This window comes from Merops nubicus, unplaced genomic scaffold, assembly GCF_000691845.1.
Source record: "Merops nubicus isolate BGI_N331 unplaced genomic scaffold, ASM69184v1 scaffold6388, whole genome shotgun sequence".
NCBI classification, from domain to species: Eukaryota; Metazoa; Chordata; class Aves; order Coraciiformes; family Meropidae; genus Merops; species Merops nubicus.
This window is the reverse complement of record NW_008626245.1, coordinates 1-24,169: the sequence shown is the minus strand read 5'-3', so window position 1 is coordinate 24,169 and position 24,169 is coordinate 1. Positions and strand designations below refer to the sequence as shown.

Genomic DNA, 24,169 nt, shown 5'->3' with positions numbered 1-24,169 from the left:
TTACCTGTAGCAAATATTTCCATATGTTACAGAAGTCTGTTCCAAGTTACAACACTACTTTAGAAGGAAACAGAAGCAACATAATTATAAAAATCTCATGGTTTGCAAAAAGTCCAAGACAAGACTTCTGTTAAGAATCTCTAGTTCCTTTTTAACCTCCGCATTCTGAAAATGAAAGAGACTATTTCTGACATTGCAATTCAAAGTAAAGATCATCACTTTTTAATTAAACAACCACATCACTTAAATGAATACAATTTTATCCATCCCACTAAAGTAATTTTTATCACTGAAACTTTCCATTACTACATGTTTCCAATGACGATTTTGAAAATTCTTGAAAGAATTGTCATTGCAAACAAGTTGCTGACGAGAAGGAATTAGCTAAGCACCTGATACTAGTGTTCCCTGAGAGCTAAAGTGGACTTCTGTCAATGTATCCTCTCCAAGAACAGTTTCCTTCTCTATGGAAGGAATTTCCTTCAGCAAATACAACTCTAGAAGTACACTGGAACTTCTAAAAAAAAAAAACCCACAACAGCAACAGAAAAAACACACAGCACAAAACAAACAAAAAACCCACATCAAAATAAAAGAATAGATGGAGGGGAACCTGTTTTGCTCTTGTTCCAGACTTAGAAATCTGCTATTCATGACAGATGAAAGGGTGCAATGCTTATGGAAAACTTACAGTATTTGCAAATAATACTACCTCTGTTAAGGCCATTTTTAGGTTTAAAATATTTTCTTTTCCTTCCCACATATTTAAAGGAGGTTCTCTTGCAAAACAAAAAAACTGTAATCTTACTTAAATCCCATTAGAACATGACAATAAACTGCTGCATAAGAATTGTGGATGCAGATTTTCACTAAAACCTATGATCTGAACAAACGCATGCTCACCTATAGAACAACTGAAATGTAGAGAGACGATGCATATTTGGTTAGCAAAATGCAACACTTAATTTTACATAAAGACTAACCTGCAGTTGAAAGATTTTATAATTACTAATCAATCTGAATTAGCCTCTTTTCTGCAAAGCAGTTAAAGGCAAAAATGCAAGGCAAAATTAGAAACAAGTCAGAACCTATGACTCTAGCTTGTGTCAATCCACCTAGGTGCAGTTTAAAAACTCAACATGCTAGCAACTTGCCTTAAGTTTTCAACAGAGAGAAAACAATTGTTTTACTCTTTCAAAGGTAATGACATGCAACTGTTACTCAGCAGATGAGTCGTATACACCTCACCACATTTGAGCTCCACAAGCACTGGGAACAGAAACACATGGACTCTTCAAGGTTTATGTTTCACTTTTGGTTTTGCTTATTCAAATAACGTGCATTACACCTGCATCAGTTCACAATAAGTTTATTTTATGTGAAGAAAAGCTTTCCCATTAATGAAAAATTTCAGTAGAAAACAGTACCTCCTGCTTTCAATCTAGATTACTCAAAAGTAGAAGCTGGTATTAGTGAAAACTTCAGTAGAAACAAATTGGTAGGAAACATGTTCTTGGCACATGAAGTAAAAGCTTTAAACACATTAAGTTTGAAAAGAGTATTTACCATGCAACCATGCTGGCAGAAAAGCCAGTTTGTAATGGCTGGTATTTGTCCCTCAAGACAATAACATGGAAGACACTTAAACCTGCTTACATAACGTTAATTGTGTATAAATATGGTGTCGCCATAACTGACAGTCTTTATTGAGGCCAACCATTTAGTTTAGCAGTTCTAAATAAGTAATAGGCACTTTGCCCTTCTGATTTCCCCTTTCACCCATCAGCCAGTCTGAATCCATGCCAGGGATACTGTACACTGTTATCACCTAAAAAACAGAAACACATTATTATTACCTTTTCTGCCTTGAAAAAAAAATTACAGCCTACATTCATGTGATTTCCAAGGTCTTAGAATTGAGTTTAACAAAGTCAGAGCATGTAATGTGAGCATCTATGGGAAATAATCCAGTGCACATAAGAATTATTTCAACAGTCCACAGAAAAGAAGTAGATGTAGCAGCATACTTTAAAGTCCCTTTTTTCCTGATGAAATTCTATTTGTTACTATTTCTTGTATATTATTTTTTTAGCTATAAATCTTGTATATCACCATCAACTTTAACAGGCACTCTAAAAGACAGTTCATTGGATCTTCAAGTGTATTATAGAAAGACAGATGGTGTTGATGTGCTATCTCAACAGAAAATCTTACACCACAGCTTCTAAGTCACTGTCTCAATAAGAAAAAAAAAAATTTAAGTAATGCACATTTAAAAAGAAAAGAATCTGAAAACTTTTGTGGGTGCTCTTCTTCAGGGTTAAACTATAGTCACGTTACCAGGTGGAACTCTGTTCCAGCACCTTGCTTCATGGTGTATCTCTGCCTGTTTTGTATAGACTCTGACTTAAGAATACAATTGAATTGGAACAGGAATAAGCACGGTACAACCACCACCATCAAAACAAGCAGTTGCATTTTCATGTTCTTCCCAAATTACAGTGTTTAATGTTCGAAAGACTAATTGTACTGATAACAGTGCTAAAGATGTAGTTAAAAGTAGACAGCAGAACTGCACCTTGATTCTCTAGCAAATATTCCTGCAAGCTCAGCTGGTGTAACATTAAATCTCACTATAGAATATTAGGGTATACAGGTATAGGACAATGCTCTAAGAGTACTACTGAAGTTTAATTTTAAAAAATCAACTAGCACCTATTTCTTGATGTAGCATATCTTAACTAGCTAGCGACAAACTTTCTGATTGTACTTTTAAATGATCAAGGCACACAGAAAACTCTTACCTCATCTGCAAGTAGTGACAATTCACTGCTGTTCGCAGCATCGTAATCGTAGAGAACTCTAGCTTTCCTGCTGCCACTTGATGACTTCAGTTCACTGATGCCTGAAGTAACTATTGAGTTGCTTACGGAAGGCAACGAAGCAGAGGCTGAGGCCAAGACTGAGGGAGCAGAAACACTCTGCACAGGAGCTGACGAAGACTGATTATTGTTAGAGAGGAAAGTAGATGGAAAGCTGTGGGAGAAAAACAAAAAGACTTCTGAGTGAATCAGTTCTACATGGGGAGATAAACATGCCTCCATGCCTAAATTAGAATTTATTAATTCTAATGTGTTCTATTCTGTGGTTGCTTTTATCAACTACAAAATAAACACCAGTAGACAGCAGTAATAGAACAGCACTGATATTTGTATAAACCTAAGTAAAGACACTTGTTCCTGACCTGCAGTACAAATCAAACCAATATACTTTAAAAAGAAATACTGCCACCTTAAAAAATACTTCATAATTGCCTCTTAAAAATAAAAGCAAACCCAAGAAAGTACTGTTGGTCATACTGAATTCAGACTGTATTTTAATAAACATTTCTTTTGACAGCTTTGCCAATAAAAGTAGCCCCCACTTCCCTCTGCTCATTCCTCAGTTACGTGGCTACACAAAAGACTGTGCTGATGAACCAGACTGAAGGAACAGGATGCAAGTTAAAAACAGCCTCCTTCTGAAAGAAGAAAAACCCACAACCATTTTTGTAATCTAGATCAGTTCATTGATTCAGCTAACCACATGCTGTAAAACAAAAAAATTGTTACACTAAATATACATCAACCTATATCAACTTAAGCCCTTCCTTTCTAGGTCAGGCTGCTGCTTGTTCTGTGCCAGCTGTACTGCTTGCCAGACCCTTCCATGAAGTCACTTCAACTCTCTAACCCGCCTAGAAAAAAACAGTGTGTTCAAAAAAAAAAAAGTTACTCCTAAGTTAATGAGCTGAATCACAGCAAACTGTGATGAGAGCCAGAACAGATACATGGGAAAGCACATAGTAACATGGCTGAAAAGTGGAAGGGACAGGAAGGAGCCAAAAAAAAAAGCAAGATATTTTGCGGCAGCAGGGTAGGGGGAATGGGACATCATTAGAGGCAATGATGAGCTGTGAGATGGTCTCAGATCCTGCTGTCCTACATCCTTGAATGCAGTGCCATGGCAGACTAAACTTATTTAGCAGTTGAGGTAATCGATCCTTGACCCTTTGCTGCATTACTTTGTTTCAACACTCATCTGAATCTACCTTAAAAGCAGGCCAATTAAGGTATAGAAAAGTGGCAGAGCTGATGCCACAAAAAAGGGTCAGCAGGTATGAGTCGAACTGAGCCATGCTGTGGAACTGCAGCTGCATATCCTTCCATTCTTTTGACCAACCGACACATCAACTAGTCAGGCAATCCCCACACAACTCTTCTCAACAGGTCCACATTAATGCTCTTTCATTAACATACAGGATGTGGATCGCCCATCCCCTTTTTTGCCTACTTTTAATGTAATGAAGATCTTTTCATACTGCGTGTATAAACCTGTCAGAAAATAGGCTCATCCCTTCCTACCTATGCTCCCCAGTTAAGTTCTTGAAGATGCAGTTCAGCAGCAACTTTAACTATATAAATCAAGACCAGTATATTCCCACACTCAAATCTGCAGCATTAACTGTGCTCATATAATCACAAGAGAAGCTGGTTTCAAGAGCTGATGCAGGTACAGACTAAATAACAGACTGACTAATTTTTGGATCATGTGGCCATGAACATAGGTAGAATTAATGCAGCTCAAATCTGTATCAGATGCAGCAGTACTCCAAGCAAGTTTACAGTCTCACACTAGACTTAACCAGGTAAATGTACGATGCCACCAAAGAGGGTGGACCCACTCATCTACCATTTTTTTGCATAAATGTTCATTCTCTGTCATTTGAGTCAAATCTAACAATCTCTTGCTTCTGAGTTGATTCAACAATCTGATCTAATAAAAATCATCAGGAAGACTGCTAGCTTTCCATCAGAACAGCTTGTTAAACATGTTCACCTTGCAGTCATCAAACTGTTATATCTGGCAGAAGGGAGACAGCAGGAGTATATAGTGAAGGACAGAACTAGCCCCTTTACAGTTGGACTGCATTGCATATAAAAATTAAGTAGACCTTCAGGAGACTTTGAGTTTGCTTAGCAGCTTACTGCTGTCAAAAGGAGGAAATCCCACTTCACCCTCTGGCTTACCTTGACCTCATTGGATCAAAGAGCTGGTTCAACTCACCAAGAAGAGATTACAATGTCACCAAAAAAAAAAAAACACAAGTGGGTTTTGGTTGTTTGGAGGTTTTTTTTCCCCATTTGCCAGATTAATTTTTCAAAGCAGTTCACCATGAGCAAATCAAATGAGCAGAACAAAGGGAGGAAAAGCTAGACCCCACACTTGTGTAGGGATAAATCAGCTGTGCCTCATGATGTATTTATTACTTGACTAGTTGGCAGAGGGATTTAGTTTTAAATGACAATCAGCTGTTTCTCAACATTGCTAAATTACTGTTTAGTATACTGTTAAACCTGTTCTCTTTTAACACAGTAATTACTTGTAAACCATTCTACTCAGTTGAAAGGGTCACTGGTTTGTATAGCCAGTGGAAAAGAAAGCCCAAGCTTTATAACCACTCTGTCAATCAGTAAAGAATTAAGTCTCACTTTTTGCAAAGCTATCCAGGCATGTTACTGTAAAGCTTCAGCTATACAGAGGTTGGCTGAAATTTTTATTTTTTTTTTTCAAACACTTCAGGAGTTTTACAGCTTGTACAATAGGGGACAGCTAATGGGTAATTTGAAAAAATAACAATGCCAAAGCTTAGGTGTGGCTATAAGGGAAGCTGAGTAAATTCAGAGCAAAAGCAGTTATCAGCAAGAAAAAGAAAAAGTAGCCAGAATACCAGGATATTTGAAAGTGACTTGTCCTTAATCCAGTAAATTTTTTTTTGAGCTTTCAATTCCACAACTTGCATTTATGCACTACCAAATTTTATAGTTGAATAATTCTTTCAATGGCACATAACTTTAAAGATATAGCTTTTTTTAACCATAGTTTTAAAGACTTTTTTTTAAAAAAATCTTTAAACTACCCATTCAAAGTAAGGAAAGGAACTCAAATGCCACAGGAAGTTGCAAGTCAGGAAAAGGACAAGACTCAAGAACAATTTTCATTTTACCTCCTTATCAAAACCAAACAGATACTTTATAGACAGTTGTTTAGAACAGACACCACAGTAAACTGCTAAATACAGATAGTTCTTCAATGCACATGCTCACCTCACTAACACAGTGTGGTATAACCCTAAGAAAGGGCCATTTGTCAAGAATTAGAAGACACAAACTTCATGAAAAGTACATAGATCTCTTTACGTCACCACCAATCTCCCAAAAAGGATTATGAGCACAAATTAATGTCAGTTTCTTGTCTTACTTTAAAAATGCTAAACTCACAAAACAGTAGAACTAGACAAACCTCCTAATTCCACTGTGAGTGCTGTGGATTATTGCTTATAGATTTATGAAGTACATTTCTCCCTAGATACAGGATCTATGCTGGCAACTCATTTCACAGTGGAGAATGCAGTTTCATTGAAAATCAGGCAGTGCCCTGTAACAAATAAGAGCTAACAGGAATTGACTGGCAAGGTTAAAATTTTTCCCACACCGCACAGCAGTTTTGTAGCAGAAACCATAAGACAACTGAATGATTACAAGTAAATCTCTAGAAAATCCTTCTTGTACCATGGGCTCACCTTCCTCAATTACAAAATAAACAAAATCTCAGGAAATCAACCCTCAAAAGGCATTAGTACCATGTGTAGGCTTAGGGAAGTAGATGTACCATGGTAATTATATATTAATTATCTGAGAACAGATATATTTCCTTTCAGTCCAGCATGCCTGCATGTTCACCACTGTTGTATCAGTCTAAGTTTTCCTACTACTCATAAGCACTTAAGGGAAAAAAAGCCTTTTTTTTTTCCCCCTGAAATATTTACACTGTTACTACCTTCCAAGTTGTTTCTGGAGATCCAGCATATACTGGTAACATTGTGCATAATAGGTCATCTGAGCTTCAACAAAATCATTCAGACAACGAAGATGATGTGCCTGTAATACAGCAAAGAATTCAAGATTTTAGTCTGTAAAAGTACCATGCTGCATTAAAGACTGGTCTCCTAGTCAAGTGCTAATGCCAATATTGGCACATGGGGATTTAGGCCACGTAGGCATAGTGCCTCAACACACCAGTTAACAAGGATAAAATGTGACAAAAATTAACACGCTTGAGCACACAAAAAATAGGTGCTGTACAACCACCACGACACTTGTAAAGTAAATATTGCAGCACGTTTTTGTGGTTGCAATGTTCAGTTTATCTGGTGAACAAGAAGCTGAGTTTAAAGGATAAAAAATCAAAAAAATAGAATTTAAAAAAAAAAAAAAAAGACCCAACAGTTTGATGCCAAACTTTCCCTATATCTTACTGCAGTTATTTTTGGAAAATGACCTGGTTATGCCTTTCCCCCTCTATTTCTTTTGCATACTCACATGTGTGCTGCTGATTCCTTCCAGCAGAAGTCTGGTAATCTCCGCTTGACGGTCAAACTCGCTCTGCGTAATTCGTACTTCCTGTTCAGACTGAAAGTAAGGATGCACATTAGGTATTTCTACAACACACTCTGTTACCCCTTCCCACTGCAACAGCGCCATGTTATTCAGAGCTACTCCTACAAATGCAGTAATCACATGTGTAGGTGCTTGAAACATGCGTTTTCTCTGCAGACCTTTACTAGGCAAAAAGAGTAATTGAACTTTGGGTTCAGAAATGTTGATGTCCTGTACACAAAAAAAAACAACTTTATCACCAGACACCTACCACATGAAGTCCATGCGTGCAAAAGGACGGTACTTTTCTGCCAGTGGTATTCCCCCACCTCTCCCAGTAACAAACCAAGTGTTCACTGGCAGAGCAGCGCCTGCTCCAGGGGTTCTGCCACCATAGCACTGGCAGCCAAGGACAGTGTAGGTCTTTTCTGTATTTCAAATTAACAGGACTTTGACCAAATAATTTAGGGTAAACCTCACTTTATTTGTCAGGTAACTGCAAGGCAATCAGAACTACATAAATCTTTGGCGGTAAGTTGTAGCAGGATATTTCATAAATTAAGGTCTCATACTGGCCACCAAGCTACTACACTATTTCTGGGACTTGAAATTGAGGGTTCTTTAAAAATAAATAAAACTGAACTATTGCCAATGTCCTAACTTCAGAGTAAAATTTCTAATAAAATTATTGGATTTGAGCTTCATATCTAGCAATTCCAGTTTATTTATTCAAATTTATATATCAACAATTTTAAAATAAGTTAACGATGTTATAGCAGTTTTAAAGGACTTAAATCTAACACAAGCTGATAATTAGGGAGGGAAAAAAAGACACTACTCAAAACACACAAAAAAACGTAAAAATGTGTTGTCATCTCTAAGATTTACTGGTCCAAGACAGTGTCCTCAGCCAGGAATCTGGATTACCTTGCCTCAATGCTTATATGCATGTAGTATCTTGTCTTTGAAAAACCCAAAGGCAAAAACCTGCATTAAGTCCAAGATGTAGCAGTAATTGTTCTCAACAAAACTCAGTATGAAAATATATTTTCAGGAAATTTAATTAGGTGTTACCTATAAAACACCAGTTTCAAAAGGATTTTATGTGTTTGTACGCTTTCTGCACTTGCATGCCACCAACGTTAATCAATACGAAATGTCACATGGGAGGACCTTAATCTCCAAAATAAGCATAAAACAATGCAGTTACCCAGGAAATGTTTTTCATCTGAAGCCACTGCAGCTCGGAAGGCTTACACATCAATTAAACAGTAAGGAAGCAGCAGCAGAGTACCGTCTGTTTCTTACTTAAAACTTAAGATAGCAGTTTGTGTATATCAAGTTACAAGCTAATCAGGTTTTCAAAGTTTGTTGAGGCAAGAATCTTTGCTTGGAATTTTCCTATTAAATCAGTATTAATATCAGCAAAATCCATCTGGCAGTCCCTGAGAGAAATGTAAGCACAGAGGAAGAAAGCAAATCTGATAGCCAAGAGGGGAAGAAAAACATTCCCTTCTGTATTAGCAACATCTTTGTTTCCTTAAAAAAAAAAAAAAAGGCAAAATCATAGGTAAACATTTATCTGGAGATACCTAGTCTAGTCTCTTGCTTCTCTGAAGTCAGTGTAAATGTATGAGAATAGGAACATGTAAGAAGGACAAGTACCCATCAGAGTAATTCTATTTGTTTCAATAATATTTCAACAAGCTAACTGCTGTCCATAAGAAAATGCAAAGTGAGTAATGTGGTAACATGTATTAACTTAGCCAGTGATGACTTTAACTCAATTGCTTTACGAAAGCCCCATGTAGTGACTTTGCAGAGATTTACATGAACTAGATTACATGATAAGTTTCATCTGTTTTGCCCATCCCTATATTTTCAGTACTGCTAAGTGAACCATAGCAGGACAGTGATCTATTCTACATCTTGTGGTAAAACTGAAAAACAGCTGACTTCCAGTCTGGGAAGATTATGGCCTGATTACCTTTGCTTCTGAACAGAATGAAGAGCTCAACATACAACTTAAATTTTCTAGTAACCCCCAGCTGTAGTCATATTTTTGTTTTAGAACAACTAGAAGACCTCACTGAGTATCTGCCACAAAGATCCCTCAAAATAGTCCTTGCTCCTCAAGTTCAGAATATGATCCTGGTTTCTGACTATGAATATTCAGAAATTCATAATCTCACCAAATTTCACACAAAAACATATGATCTCTCAGAAATACTGTTCAATCCTCTAGCAAAGGGATAACACACCATCAGAAGAGCACAGGAAATAAAATCACCTTCCTAATGTTTTATTAGACATGTTATTAGTGAAACAATAACAGATGTATTCATGCCACCCAATACAGCTGGGCCTCCATGTCTCCTAGTCAGAAGACAGACAGGAGCTCCACTCAATGCTCAAAACCTGCCTAAGCTCAATGTGCTGAACACATGCCAAAAGCTTCTGCCTCTTCCACTGACGACGCCAGACGCCTCTGAAGACTCCTAACAAAATTCATGTTTACGAAGCGTAACATCAGCACCATCCTCGTGTGTTTTATAGTGCGCTATTTAATATGCTCTAATTCCACATTTTAGAGGGCAAGTTAAGCTGAAGAAAGTTTGTCAATGACACCAGGCAGACCTTTTGTTCTAAATCAAAGAAACTATATGAATAATGTAGAGATTGTGGGACAGTCTGAAATACTTGTTGGGAAGCTTCTTAGATTTACATGGAAACCTCTGTGACTCTTTTCTTCTAACTTTCAAACACAGAAGGACAGATTACCTTTAGAAACTGGGTTGTATTACCCTTCCTCTGGCAGAATACATGTATTGTAGATTCTTCTCAAGAGTGTCTGCTTTTTATATGCTTAATAAAAAGAGAACCTTGAATTCTATCATTTATTAAGAGATTTAAAGCTTTTAGTCTCCTTTATGCTATGGGTAAGCAACTTTTACTCCTTTTTCTCTCCAAGACACAATCTCAGGTTTCACTGTCCTTAAAGTTGCTTGTCATCACCTCTGACAAGCAAATGGGTTTACTCACCACTGTCTTATAACTTTAAGATTACTTTTCATTACAACAGCATGGCTCCCCCTGCCATCTTTTTTCTAAAATAGTACCAAGTATTCCAGCAGACAGATTTGCTGCTTCCAAATTTTTATGTTACTTAAATAGTAAAATAATTCTCAAACTTTGGGATCAAAGTTGACCTAATGCTCCTTTTACAGTTTAATCTCTAAAATCTTCCTTCCCTCTAGACTCACAATCTACACAAACTCAAAGTTGGAATAGAAAAAAGTCTTTATTTCACCACTCCTAGTATTCCACCCAAAGCTCTATACCCCAGCTTCTACCATCAACTCCCTACACCTCCCACAGTTGCCTATCTAGTCCTCCTTGAAAATCCACACTCTAAAGCCCCTGCCCTCCAGCTACTCTTTTCTATTGCTATCCTTAATTTTTATTTCTCCTCTTCTATAGAAATTCCCTCAGAAATTTCTTAACTGTTAGCACAGCTTCTCACAGCCTGTTCCCAACACTGCTTTGTCAGAGCCTGTGAGCCCACAGACATCCCTTCTGGTGGCACCGGAGCAGCTGTCACCTAACACTCCATTAGCTCCACGGAGTTTGTCCCCGTGCAAGCGGTGACATGACAGGAGGAAGCTGCAGCCCCCACCCCAAGGCTAGTGCTACGTTCCTGAACCTGTCCTCAGCCCAGGTGCAGTTTTCAGATGTGCCTTCCTCCTAACTCCAGTTGCTTAAGATAAGCACAGCACTCTCCAGCAACACTGGGGAGAAAGGCAGGGAAACAACAACAACAAAGCACCTCTAAAACAGAGCTTTCTGAGTTTCTTGCATATGCCCCAGCATTACAGGTAAAAGTTGAAGATCAGTATTTTTCAGGACAGTTTAGATTACTAGACCCCAACCTTCCCAAAAGTTTTCAAGTAAGCTCATTCTTAAGAGGTCACTTTTAACAGGATGCCATACAAATAAATTTTGAAAGACAAGTCCTGTTCTTCTTTTTCTATTGGATCTTGTCATACGAGACTCATATAGTACTAAGTGACAGCCAGAAACAGCTTACTGTCAAACAAGCCTCAGGGACTGTTTCACAATGGGAATTTGAAAGGCCCTAGAGACGAGTATCTTCTGATGTAACACATCAGGCTGCCAGCATTAGACTGAAATCAACAACATGCAATATCCTCTATTACATCGGACACAGCACAAGTTACAGTTTCAGAATTCTGTAGTTTCTAAATGGTTTACTTACTTTCGTCACTTCCTCAGCCCATATCTAGTCAGCATTAAGAGTGGGGGAAAAAAAAAACAACATACAAACTTAGACATTGGTGGTACTTTACTAGAGGATGCAACCATACTTTGGCTTTTAACTGCCTTCCTGTCCTCAAAACTTCACAGGGATTTGAGGAGTGCCATAAGTCAGTTGCCCAAAGCCCTTCATATACCATGAAACTACCATGAGTATGGGTAACACTATATCTGTGAAATGTTAGATACTGAGGGGCATATGACTTGTAGAACTTACATGTGACAAGAATCTACTTAAAACAAGCTATTACAACATAAGACATAACTACTTAGAAAATGACATGGATCAGACAAACTAGATTACTTTAAGGAGGAATTTAAGTTACCTTAATGTGTTAAAATATTGGAAAACTACAGAAAGCTATTTTAGTTTTAACATCACATTAAGTAAAGACCGAAATACAAATGATTTCTCTTGCTAATTTAATTACCAGTTTCTTATTTCATAACCATTTTTACTGAAAGCCAAATTTAATTTAAAAAGCTACAGAAGTATCCTAAACCAACTATTAAAGTAGTAGCAACTACTATAGCAAAATCATAGAACTGGAAAGAATTTAGAAGTTAATTACATCAGCGTGCTGTTCCAATTCCCTCTTACAATGCAACTCTCCTTTAGCCTTCATTTTCTGCAGCTGTAAGAAGATTGCACAGTCAGGACTTTGGTAGGAAGAAATGTGTACAAAGGTTGCAGAAGGAAGTTATAACAAACAAGTTTATTTGCTCTTATCTGATCACGACCAAGAAATCTGGAACGCTAACTGAGATGAGACCCCCCGTGCTGTGCAGATCCAAGCCCCAAACTAGGGCAGGCTGAACAGAACAGTCTGTTGGACATAATTAACCCCTTTCTTTTCCACTTTCACAATTATGGTGCTAGCAACACTGCAAGGACTCAGTAATGCAGCTAAATTTAGGATATACTGTACTCTTAGTGAAGCCATTAATTTATGTGACGTTATTCAGTTATTTGTAAAACATTACTTGAAGGGAATAATTTCTACATATTCCTATCTGCTTCACATAATTCACTCCTACTCCTATTAAAACAGAAATAAAATAATTCCTTTCCCTCTAATGGGCGAAATCAATTTCAGAAGTGATAAAAAAACTACTCCTTCTCATCCTAATTATCATGCATAATCTCACAGAAATTATAATCTGAAGTATACAGCATTATATTATCAGATATATTATGATAAAAACAACACTTCATGCTGTACTGGCATAAGTGTATTTAGTATGCTATACCAATCCAATTTGGAATGGAAAAACATCTGAAACAAGACCAAAATGAGCTGGATAGCAAGAGGAAACATTTGATAGGAAAATGAATGAACACAGGAGGCCAACAAACCTTTAGCCATTTTACATGCAGCAAGTTGAGCACGTAAGAGACATTTACCATAATGTTATTCTCTTCAGGCTGAGAAGTGTTTAGTTGCTTAAATGCATAGATAAGAGACAAAAGTAAGTTACAACACTGTGACTATAGCAGGTGAACAGATTGTTGGCACAAAACACTGAGTTTAAAACCAAGCAAGACTGTGAACTGAATATGGATAAATGAAACTGTTTAGATTTCTATTTTAAATACCGATCTAAACTTCTTCAGTTGTACAGTAATCATAGGAGAATGCAATTTCAACAAATATTTTAATAACAGGGAAAAAAATAATCAAAAAGATGCAATTTATCATTTTATCCTCTCAAAGAAAGTAGTAAAAGATAAGTTTGCACCATGACTCAACACACTTCGCTAACCTATCAGCTCAGCACCATCAGATACCTGCCTTTGTAAGTAAGCCAGCAGAAGATGAACCGCTTGCATCACACCTATACCCACATTAGTTCTCACTTCTGTATTGCAGAGGATAAAGTAGAGATTAATTTTTTTCACTTCTCTGGGAATTGTACAATCCAATATTTCTTAAACATGCACACTGCTGTTAAAATGTAATTAAAATTGAAGTATGGGCAAGGTGGTGAAGTGAGAGGCCTAGAGTTTCATGCTCTACCAGCACTAAATTATTTGTACACATAAAACTGTGAATTACTTGCTATACAAATATTTAAGACTGGTCAAGTAGTAGCAGCAGCAACTGGCAATAATTTTGTCCAAGCACCAAGCTCTGGATTTCACTGGCGATGGAACTAAAACTCAAGTGCAGAGCTTTCCTTTTAATACTATGCTCAAGGGGAACCATTTCCTTACGGATTTCCTGTTGCTTTAGAAAGTAAGATACACCTGCTACCATGCCGTAAAGGAAATTAAAAAAAAAAAAGGCATTTTTGTTATTAATGTAACTCCAAACAAATCCAAGCAAAGGAACAGTTAACTATCCCTTGTTTCTCTATCCATTGCTTCCAAATTCCACTACTAGCTGACCAAAAAACTGCTTTGCTTTCCATCATTAGTCTTACCAATTAAGAAAGCTTGACAACAAACTAGTAACTTTTTTGCATAAAATTTACATAATATAAGGGGAAATGTATGTTTAAATTGTATTTAAGCCCATTCATGTAAGCACAATGTGCATGACATGGACGATTAAGACACAGAAGCAGAACTGCCTGGGAGAGAGGATGCTGCCTTTTTAGAGGAATCACCAACCCAAAGATGCAAGATGCTTCATCTATGAAGCTCAGTCTCAGAGATGATGTTTCTGAGACCTTCCAGGACAACAACTCATCTGTAAAAGCCGGCAAAATCTAACAGTCCTACTTCTGCCTCTTTATCATGTACATTTTCCCTGTGTATTTAAATGGTTTGTATTCCTGCATACCGCATTAACTGTTATGGGAAAAATCTCTTCACTATCCATCATTAACTCCTGCACTTTTACAAATGCAGGGATAGTTATGGAAATGCTACAAGCATACCCTGCTGAAATTGCACACATTCAATTATCTATTCCTCCACTTAGATGCATTTCAAAAACTGAGAAAGCAAAAGCTTTTTAGTTTACAGTAATTTTAATTTCCTTGAACAACTATTTCTTGAGGGAATAAGAATGGCTGAGATATGAATTTAAGAGTCTTGCCCTGTTTGCTGGTGTGAAATAGTAAGCAATATAGAAGAGTAAACTACAAATATTTTTAATATACAGAAAGTTAAGTAAAGATAGCTCATCAGCTGAAACTAATTATACATATACTTCAACATTTGTAGAAATTCAAATGCCAAAACTCCACCTCTTCATCTTGGCAGATTGAAGCAAGTAATTTCTGTCAGTATAGGCTTATCTAGTAGAGAACTTGGGGAGAACATTTACTTGGGTCAAGTAAGTTCAATTGGTAGAATAGCTGAAAACAGAAAACTAACACCTTGATCAGCAGTTTGCTTTTGTCTCCCTGTATTCCACTGAGGCATTTCTTAACAGCATATCTAGAAAAATAGTGAGGGTAAAGAGCTAGGACTGGAAACATAACCAAGCCCTTGAGTTTATAAATAGGTATCAGTAAGTTGGAAAGTTCCAGACAAATTAAAAATTCTACTTACTGCAGCTCGAGCTTCTGCAACTTTTGCCTTCTTCAGTCTGGTTTTTGCTGCATCCAAATCCAGTCTTTTATTTTGTAATAGTTTACGTTCTTTCTGAAAGTGAGTTAGGTTAATATATGAGAATAGGTACGCAAACTCAAAAGCAAAAGCTTGTCTACTTGGAATATTTTTTTCCATGAAGCATGACATGCACAAAGGTTATTCAGTTGAACAAGAGGTAGAAATAGATCTTAATTATTCTCACACATTTGATACTCAAGGTACATACTTTTAATAAAACCGATACAGAAAAAGCAAGTTTTCTAGATTATTTGGTTTCAGTCTAGGCAAAAGGGAGGAAAATATATAGAAGGCAGAAATTCTACCCAAGTTTTTGTCCATTAGTTTGAGGAAAGCAATAATGCAAATACGACATTTCGAAAATACTACATTTTTAAGATTTACAGTCACAATTGTTGTGAAATGCTGAAGAATGCACAATTCAACTTACAGTAATAGTTTTGTAGTCTCCTTCAATGAAGTTTCTTAGAGGCGTGAGAAAGTTTATAGCAGAAGTTTGAATAAGTTCTCTGTCTGCTGTCCCAATTCGCTTTTGTGTTTCTCCACACTTAATGAGTGCATTTCCTGCAAAGAGAAAAAAAATAAGTTAGTTTCATACCAATTCAGGCAGGTGGCTAACAAAACAGGTTTCTATAGGCAGGAAAGTTTAAGCTAGCAGCTTGAAAGATAATCCAATGACATGACAAGGGCTTTCAAAAGAAATCCAAATGAGCTAAAAAAAACCCAAACAAACCCAAACAAACACAAACAAACAACAAACACCACACACACAAACAACAACAATAAAAACCAGACCCAAACAAAAAATAACACCACTCCCCCCACCTCAAAATAAACAACAGCCCAAACTAAGCAAACCCACACAGCTAAACAAATAGTTTTTTAATAACAATCACAGGTCAAGGCAAGATTTCAAGAAGAACAGATGCAGCACTGTAGAAGTGGCACTAACTATGGCAACTGCACTGTGAACACCTATTCTAGAAAGGGATATTGTACCTACTTAATTTAATCCAACAACCTCCTCCCACACCTTTTTTAGATCAGGAGTAGTTGGTAGCAAGGAAAACACTTAGCTACTCTAAAGTAATGTGCTTCTCCCTGCCCCCATCTACTTCAGCTTGTAAGTACACCTTTGTACATTGACTGAACGACACTTTGAAACTTGGTTGTGAGTTGGGTATTGAAGCTCAAGTTAGTCTATCAGGAATACAGTTACTGTTATTGTGTTCTCAACAGGTTGACACAGCAGAGTTAGAAGAGACACTAAGTTTTCAGAAAACTAAAATATATTGTGTCACCACCTGAAAGCTAACAGTATCGGGTATCTTTACACTAATAATTTGTTACTTGCTTGAATTCTAAAAATTCAGCAAGTTAAGGGATATTGTGCCTGTAAGTACAAGTATATTTGATGTTAAAAGCAAGACTTGAAGACCAGAAGGAAGGCCACAGCATAAAACCATGTGGAATTAAGAAGAACAAAGCCTGCTATTATTGATTTTGTATTCATAAGTCTTCTACAAAACATTTACTTTATTTTTAAAACGCACTTTCCTTCTTTTGAAGAGGAACACCCTTGTTTCCAGACATAAAGAATTCATTATTCCCAGAACAAAGGTTTTCCCTCCCACTGCAATTCTGAAGAAACCAACTAAAGAGAACTAACTGTCAGACTTTGATTGCAGACTATATTATATATACAGACATCTATGCATTCCGGTTAAGTTAGATTAACAGGTAAATCTGTTATCAGCAACCTTAAGAGTTCTAGACAACAATAGAATTAGACTTTATAATTGATGCCAGAGTAAAAACATTTGATATAATACTCCCAGCCCTCCCACACAGACACATAAATTTCCTGGAGCAGGAAGATAATCTATGTTCTATGCTCTCGTCTTTAGCAAAATATTATATATCATGAAAAGGAAGAATACTGTGAAGTTAGAGAGTTTTCTTACTAAAGAAGTTAATTTCAGATAACATTTTCACTTCATACCACAAATAAAGGCCATAAATGTAGTCAGATGTGCAAATGTATTCCTATAATGACAAAACTAAATTCCAGAATTACTTGTTCTGGTAAGAAAATTACCCATCCACAAAAACCGTTAACCCAATATGTGGTTCTATTTTTAGATTTGGATAGAAACCTCATCATTGATCCCCTGATGCTCAAAGTTACTGACACAAAAGTCATTCAACTGTTTTATGGAGAAGACAAGAAATATCATTACAAATTCAGAAGAACTAGATCTGTGCTTTTTTTTTTTCCACCTTCATTTCTGTAACACAAGGCATTTTTAGCTTCTACCTACCATAGGCTGTTCCTGGGCCAAATTCATTCCCAGCATCAATCATATACTGGCCTAGTAGCTCTGGATTATTCATGCGACTTGGTGCCTTGCGGTCCAGCTTCTCATAGACAAATTCTTCTATTCTGGCATCTAAAGAATGTTTTATTGGAAATAATTACTGTCATTCATAAGACAAGTTAGAAATAACATAAAAAAGGCAGTTCAAAATCTAAACATTGAACTCAACATAAAATGAACTGTTAAGCTGAAGAAGTTGTTTTAGCTCAAATGACCGTGTTGCACATCTGTCATACTACGTTCAAGTATTTCTTAGAGCCACCCATGGAAGTGAAAAAATTATACCTTTGCTCTCCCTTCTATTAGCATATTTATACAGTTTTTCAAAATTTTGTGCAGAAGTCTTCATTGTCAGAGTGTAATAGAACACTTCTCAACAACACCAATCTTTTTTCCCTCTTTCCAGGAAAAAAAATGTGAAAATTGTTCACTAGAACTAGCAGAGTAGGAATTAAGTTCAACAACTACTGTAGGTTCCCCCAGAAATCACACTGTCTCTTTCCCACTGACATGCTCTGAAAGAAGCCAATGAAGATATTAGAAAATATTTCATTTCGTATTCCCACCTTTCCTGAGTTTGAACAACAAAATTATCAAAAAACATCGTTATTACTATAACATCAATCTATCACAGTGTTTACTTCTTAGGTGAAAAAGCCTCACAGACACAAACAGGGACATTTAATTACAATTAGCAAACCCCTCAGATACAACACCTGATTCCTCTGACCAACTGTTTCGACTGCATAACTACCTCACTTTATTTATGCCATCAGTATGACCTAATTTCAGTCTGCAACAGCACAGACAACCACAAAGAAGCTCTCAAATGAACAAACCTGACACTTTGATGCAAGACCAATACTGCTAATTAGAAAACTTTCATCAGCACTGGATTACACTACTCTCTCATGAAGGCCACAAAAATTAACCTGACACAGACACATGGGTACCAATGCATTTCCTGGCACCAAACGTGAACCAAAATTTAACCAAAACCATTGAGTTTTCTCTACTCTATCCATAATATTTGACTAAATGACAAAAGAACTGAAAAGTAATCTAAAAATTATTATGGTATTACATGAGCCTGATCTAAAAATACAATTAAAAATGTGATGGAAAGTAGTTTCTTTCCCCAGACAAGATCACAACCAAAAGAAGCTCTCGGCAGCATGTGATAGTCCTCCCAAGTAGGCTGCCAAACAGCTGAACTTACATTCACAGATGAAGACGACTGCTTAACACAAGTATTTTTAGCCATCAGAAAATTGACTTGCCAGCATAACTAAGATACTATCAGGTACTATCCTTCTAGTGAACCTTCCTCACACAATTCTTCCACAGTTAGTGATTCAATATTTTACAATCACCGGTTTCTGAGCAAGTCGGTAGATATTATAAATAGTGAATGAAATTAACAAGACAACTGCTTCCTCTGGCCTAGACAAAAGTAGAAATTTGAGCTGGAACATTCTGTAAGTTCTACTGCATCCCTCCCAAGGGCTATCTGTTTTGGGTTTTATGTTGGGTTTGTTTTTTTTTTTTTTAACTACTGCTTTCATGAAACTAAAGGATGCAACAGACTTCCAAAATAATACTTCAAAGATCAGCACTATAAAGAATTCATCTATTTGGCATTGGATAAGTGTTATCAGCATATGATTTACCTGTACCAAAAAATCCTAACCCTGTATGTCACTATAAGAAGAATATTTATATTTTCACTGCAGCAGTATCTAGTTCTATACACTAAGCTAATTGCTATAGCTGCCAGCTCGAGTACAATTGCCACAAATGGCAGAGAACTGTAGAATGAGTCTGAAACTGACACCCTCAACATTACTGCTCATAGCAGCAATTTCAGAAACATACACACCAGAAAGCTACTTTTCTTCTACAGGTATTTTTCCTGTTATTGTTACAGTAAAAGGCTCACCAGTGATGAAAACATAAGTAATACAATGCAGTTTCAAATAAGTATGGTGTATATCAATCTAATCATTCTTTAGTAAAGGAACTGTTAAAACCAGGCATTTTAGTTCATCTTGCCTGTCTCAGACTGAATTGCCTTCTGCAGACAGTTTAAAGTAATGAAATAATAATGAAATTTCTTGAGCCACTTCATCTATCCTACAAAGAACTTCAGAGTTCTTAGAGCTCCTTAGGATTCTGGAATTAGAGTGGAAAATTCAATTACACAGTAAACAACTCAAAAACCAGTCAACCTAAGACTGACCAGAGCACGGAACCAATGCTACAGTTTATATATAGTTTTATTTCTGTCTGAAGGTTTTCTAATTTGATGGGTTAAGTATGTACCAGAAATTGGTAGAGTTCTCTGATTTTCAGTAGCTCTTCAAAATGTGCCTTCCCTAACTCCAGCTTCAAACTGTAAAACTGCTACGTCTAGTTGTAACTTACATAATACCTATAGCAGTTAACATTTACATCAGCAAATCTATTAATTCAAAAGCTGCAAACAAAAACCTGAAGGGTTTCTTACTTGGATTCGGCTGCAATAACACTTCTGTTTGTTTCATTATTTTTTCTGTCCACAGTTTAGTGCATTCTGCTTTGCTGAGAAGGTTCTCCAGGTGCGCATCCAGTTCAGTCTTCTCTGCTTGACCAAGCTTTTCTTCCGTGAACTAGGAGTCACACAGATTGAAAATACTCAGTTCATAGAAATCATTGCCCAGGACAAGTTTAAAACAGTAACTATTTACTCATGCTAGTGGCAGGTCATGTTTTCAAAGATATAACCGTTGTCCAGTCATCAATAAAAACCTAAGGATAAATTTGAAAGGTGTGGATTCAACAAGACAGCCTTACTATCAGGAAAAATAAAGGGGCAGAAGGGTGTTAATCAGACCAAGATGAGGAAGGGAGTTTACAACATGATGAAGAAATCCTCTTCTCTACTTGGTACTGAGAGTTCTCACTTGAAGCATTTTGTCCGGTCTTGCATAGTGCACTTTGAAGCATGAGCCAAAAGGAAAGAGTCCAGAGGTAACAAAGACAGTTAAAAGATTACTTCTATCTTGTACATTTTGTAATAAAGTTTATCCCTTCTCCCATAGTAAAAGCCTAAAGACACAACAGATGCTCATCGCAGCTACCTTCAACGTGTTTTTAAAAAATGTCCTGTCCACAGCAGACAGCACAAAAAGCAGTGAGTTTACAGTTCAGCATGAAGATTTAAACAACATTAGAAAAAGTTTTTAAAGGCAAGGATTAAAAGCTAAAGTAGACTTCCAAGGAAAGTTGTGGAATATATATCTTAGGGGGTGTTTTCTTTTGATTTTTAGAACAGGGCAAATCAATGTCTGATTCTTTAGATATGCCTTACAGAAATAGTAAGATGACCTCTGCTGTTCTAAGCTGTGTTTTCAGCTATAGTTAAATACAATGTAACTCCATTTAACTAAATAAACCCAGTAGACAATTAATTTGACTTGATAGTCAACTCATGCAAACTCTTATTAATCCACAAGCAGTTTCTACTTCAATCCCAGTGCTCTGGGAGAGAGGGAAGCCACACGTTTCATACAAGGGAACTAAGGGGTTTGCCTGCCTGTCTTTAGTACAGTAGCTTCTCATGAAGATGATGACTTCACCAGTTGACAGCTTGTTCAAAGTCAGGCACTTTCAGAAGAACCTGGCTTATGATTAAATCCCTAACAAGCTCGCTAGTTAAGAACCTAATAGGACTTGAAGTATTTTTGACTGTCAAACTTCATTCTTAACGAGTTTTTTGGCAGGATATTTAAACTTGAAATAAGAAACAAGAATATAAGTAAACTGCATTGTCCAAGTTTGGTTTTATTCTACATGTAATGCAAATTAAAACAACTTTGATAGCATATACATCTAGAGTCTAGATAAATGATGTGACATTTGCAGTTCTACACAAAAGCAAACTGCCTGCGTGAGAAAATTGAGCTGCAGTACAGGGAAGAATGGAATTTTTTTATGGATGTATTACTACTGCTGTTTAAAAGTGTCTCTAAAAACATGTCACATCCTGTAGACTTTTCTCAAAAACTTTGCACAGATTCATCATAATATGCTATTAATGTATCTGAAATTATCTTTTACTCATTACAGAGAAGAGTATTTGTATATGAAACAGGCTTCCCTATTAAACTGACATATCTGCCTCATGTCCTTTTGCAGACATTACTCCAGCCATTAAGGATAAAAACAAAATAAGGAAGGTGGTGATATGAATCAATTTTTCTTCTGCTTAGAAAAACAGTTCCAAGACAGAGAGATACTAATGATTTTCTACTTATTAAAGCTTAAAACTTGTCATATAGAAATAATTAATGGAAGCACTTGCTAGAACAAATCATATCAGTAAACCCCCTAATCCATCCATCTATCTATCTATCTTTATTGAATTGAAAGCACATAAACAAGTTGCCTGAACACGGCAAAAGGAAATTGTACCAGTTTGTATACAATCAGGTAAGCACAGCCCAGCTGACATTTCAAGTCTGCCTTGCAAAATTATTAGAAGGAGCCATTACATCAAGATAAAACTCTCACTTCAAGCGGCAGTACTGAACAATAGAAGCGTTGCTGGTTCCCAGGTTTCACAGTGTTGCTGGTACCCAGGAGTAAAAGCCCACTAGGAAGGCCGCTTGTCAATTACAGGGCCGGGCAAGAGGAAACACACTCCTACAGCCAAGCTCTACTGCATTCCTTATTTCACCACTAACTATAATCATTTGCTACTTTGTTCCACAAATTGCAACTACTGCAAAACTGAGAACAACTCCTTCAAGCATCTCCAGCCTGCCAGAAGAAAGGGTAGGCTTTGTATGAAGGTGATCAGTAGGCTTGATTTTTCTGTAGATTACCAACTAGAATATGGCACTCTGAACACAGGATGATCTCATTCACAGAAGGAACTGGTTTCCTTGAACACAAATATCAGGTGCTTGGGGGTAAAACAGCCCAAATCCCCTTGTAACAGAAAAGCCTGATAAGCCTGTGAAACACTTAGAAGGCATTTATCATCTTCTAAGATGAAATGGATATTTTAAGTGGTTTTCATACAGACCATTTTATGCAACTGTCCAGTCATATCAGGTCACCCAGTGATCCCTGAGCGCAAGAGTTTAACTCAATATACAGAACTGTAGCTTTTAATGGAGGACACAAAATCTATATCCAGATATAACTTAAAAATACAAACCAAACAAACAACAAAAACAGGAGAAGCAACAGTAGCACACAGAATGAGTTACTCAGTTTAACAAGAGCACGTTAAGGATTTGCTCCTCCCCTCGATGGCTTCATTGAACTTCTTGTTTTAGGAGAAAGTGGCAGCTGGTAGAGCAAAATTGTTACTTACACATTTCCACTGAATTTTAGTTTATATTAAGCAGATAACCAATGTAGCTATTCAGATGTAAGCCAACAATGCAGACAGACCATACTGAAGTAATCCACAGTTCACACCGCCTTCAAACCAAGACAGACTGCAAAAACCTACATTAGATTTAACGCAATAAGCTGATTTAAATGTAGAACCATAAAGATAAAAGAGACGAGATCACAAGGTCCCATCACAGGATCTTACGATGAAGGGTGAACTGCATCTCCTTTTTTCCCCTTCATCCAGCAAGAAGAGGGAAAGGGGTGGAGGCTAGAAAGGAAGAGATAGTCTGGGAAACATGCAGACTTGGAAGAAGTCAGAGGAGAGGAAAAAAAAAAAAAAAAGAAATAGTATGAGAGGACCTTCAATCACAAAGAGGAGCCACAATGACTGCTTTAAGTTCATTTACATTGGAACAACAGTGTTTTCCGACGAGTTTGCATTTTCAGCGCTCTGACTTGCTGCTGATCATTAGTTCTGCTGGAATATTGAGATTCAGGGCAATACATCAGACCGATCAGACCAGACAGCAACTTTAATCACGTTCTAAAACTGTCTGTGACCCAGGGAGAACCCATGAGAAACCAAAGTGGATTACTACTCACTGCTCGGATGTCCACCTCCCTACAGGAAATCTGTTCAGGTTTGATTATATAAAGAAAAGAGATTATGGCTCAAGACAACAGCTAAAGAACAAAAGCCAATTACAGTGCCCTTCGTGTGAAGAAAGAGGAAGACCGATTCAGAAACAATGAACTCTCGAATAAGCTTAAAATCGATATTAAAGCTCAAACAAAACCGGAGAGCCTAAACAGGCTCTTGCAGACGTCACACCGAATTTTAGCGATCCGGCAGCAGGATGCATGTTGAGCAGCCAGCAAAAACACCAGCTCATTTCGGGCGAGACACACCTTTGTCCTTTCCACTCAAGAAGCCCGACCCTATCTCCTCGCAACCGATGCCGGCTCCGCTCGCACCCCCAGTTCCTACGCCTTCCCCCCTCCTTGCTTGCTGACCTTGGGCCGCCCGA

General features: G+C 37.1%; 1 protein-coding gene across 1 annotated transcript; it reads right to left on the bottom strand.

The window, feature by feature from the left end:
- Positions 1-1,353: 1,353 nt before the first annotated feature.
- On the bottom strand, positions 1,354-20,401 carry SH3GLB1 (SH3-domain GRB2-like endophilin B1; the record flags this gene model as incomplete). Its single annotated transcript, XM_008945931.1, has 10 exons — positions 1,354-1,828; positions 2,805-3,036; positions 6,880-6,980; positions 7,422-7,511; positions 11,755-11,778; positions 13,219-13,257; positions 15,316-15,408; positions 15,806-15,939; positions 17,697-17,825; positions 20,260-20,401. Coding segments are annotated over 10 exons (1,092 nt in total), but the record flags the coding sequence as incomplete, so codon positions are not given.
- Positions 20,402-24,169: the final 3,768 nt, after the last annotated feature.